Source organism: Dipodomys ordii, unplaced genomic scaffold, assembly GCF_000151885.1.
Source record: "Dipodomys ordii isolate 6190 unplaced genomic scaffold, Dord_2.0 Scaffold68, whole genome shotgun sequence".
Classification (NCBI taxonomy): Eukaryota; Metazoa; Chordata; class Mammalia; order Rodentia; family Heteromyidae; genus Dipodomys; species Dipodomys ordii.
Genome location: NW_012267284.1, coordinates 5,296,038 through 5,297,445, shown reverse-complemented (window position 1 = coordinate 5,297,445; position 1,408 = coordinate 5,296,038). Strand labels below are relative to the sequence as shown.

The following is a 1,408-nucleotide window of genomic DNA, read 5'->3' as shown; positions in this document are numbered from 1 at the left end:
TTTTTTTTTTGAAATATAATCTTTGCCACACCCTCATCCATCCTCCCCACCGCTTGCACGTGAAATCCAGCCCCCCACTGGCTCAAGAATAACAGCAAATGGCATCATTGCCCAACTTGGTCTTTGAAAGAAAAAAAAAACAATAACTATTATGTCTTTCTCCCCTGAGCAGCGACGGCACGATGCAGATGGCAGAAAGGACGGAGGAGAGCTCGAGGCCATGGCTTTCGGATGGCGATGACGCGCGGGCGCTCCCGTGCCAGGGCTCCGCGCCGCATCCCGGGCTGAGCTCGCGCGCTGCAGCGCGAGCGCCCCGGCGGCCGAGGCAAGCGGGCCACGACCTCCCCACCCCTGAGCTCCGACTGCCAACCCGTGAAGAAATGGGGGCGACGACCCGGGACGAGGGTGGGCGCGCCCTTAAGGAACTTGGTGACTTTTGTTATCGCCGTCTGTGGGGACCGCGCGCCACCACCCCTTACCGCTTACCACAGCACTCTCAGGAACAGCTCGAAGGACCCAGGGAAAACCAAGTCGTCGCTGGCGATGGCCCAGCGACGGCCGAAGAGCACCATCCCCGGCATGGTGCCCCCGCCGCGCACGGCCTTAATCACCGGCGCGCGCACCACTTGCAGCCTGCAGCCCCCGAGTGCCTTCCAGACTTGGCCGGCAAACCCCCGGCGCCAGCCCGCGCAGGCGCACGTAAGAAGGTGAAGCTATGCGCGCATGCTCACTTTGGCCGGGCTAGGGCTCTTGCGCGCGTACGTACGCTCACTGGTCCCGCCCACGCTGTCACCTTCTGCGCGTGCGCGTTAGAAACCTTCCCCCCCCTCCCTTTTTTGCACACTGTGAAACAATTCTGGTGAGACTTGAGCTTTATAGATAAAGCCTCTAAAGGGGGGACTGCTGTCACAGGGCTACGAATGGCGGGTCTGGGGCTCATGCCTGGGGCTGACACTTCCAGAGGGCGACAAGATTCGTCTGCTAGGAATGGAGGAGCGAAACTCACAAAACACAGGGATGTGATAAATTACACAGGACTCCAGGCTTTCACACACAGTGAGACCAGAGGGGAGGAACACAAAGGCGCAATGTATATTTATCGAAACAAAGTCCAATGGAAACGAGGTTTTTCTTTATTCCTTTTTTTTTGGGGGGGGGTAAAAGGGGAAGCACAGAAATGGAGGGACAAAAGGTGAACACATGTAGCCATGGTACTCTGTAGATACTATGTTGAGAATGAACTATACAATCTGTGGGTGAGATGGGAAGGAAAAACTGGGGGGAGGGAGGGATGACATCGTCCAAAAGCACACTTGCTAACACTTCATCTTAATGGCAAAATATAGTTTCTAAGTCTTAAAGGTAAAATATGTTTGTTAAATCTTGAGTAAAACACCTCAATGCTTAT

At 55.2% G+C, this 1,408-nt stretch overlaps 1 protein-coding gene across 1 annotated transcript in view; it reads right to left on the bottom strand.

Annotated features, from left to right (window-relative positions):
• The window catches only part of Daglb (diacylglycerol lipase, beta), a 47,994-nt gene extending 47,323 nt beyond the window's left edge, over positions 1-671 (bottom strand). The window contains exon 1 of the mRNA XM_013023396.1: positions 487-671. Coding sequence (XP_012878850.1) covers positions 487-581 — 95 coding nt within the window. The 5' untranslated portion in view covers positions 582-671. The remainder of the gene's footprint in view (positions 1-486) is intronic.
• Positions 672-1,408: the final 737 nt, after the last annotated feature.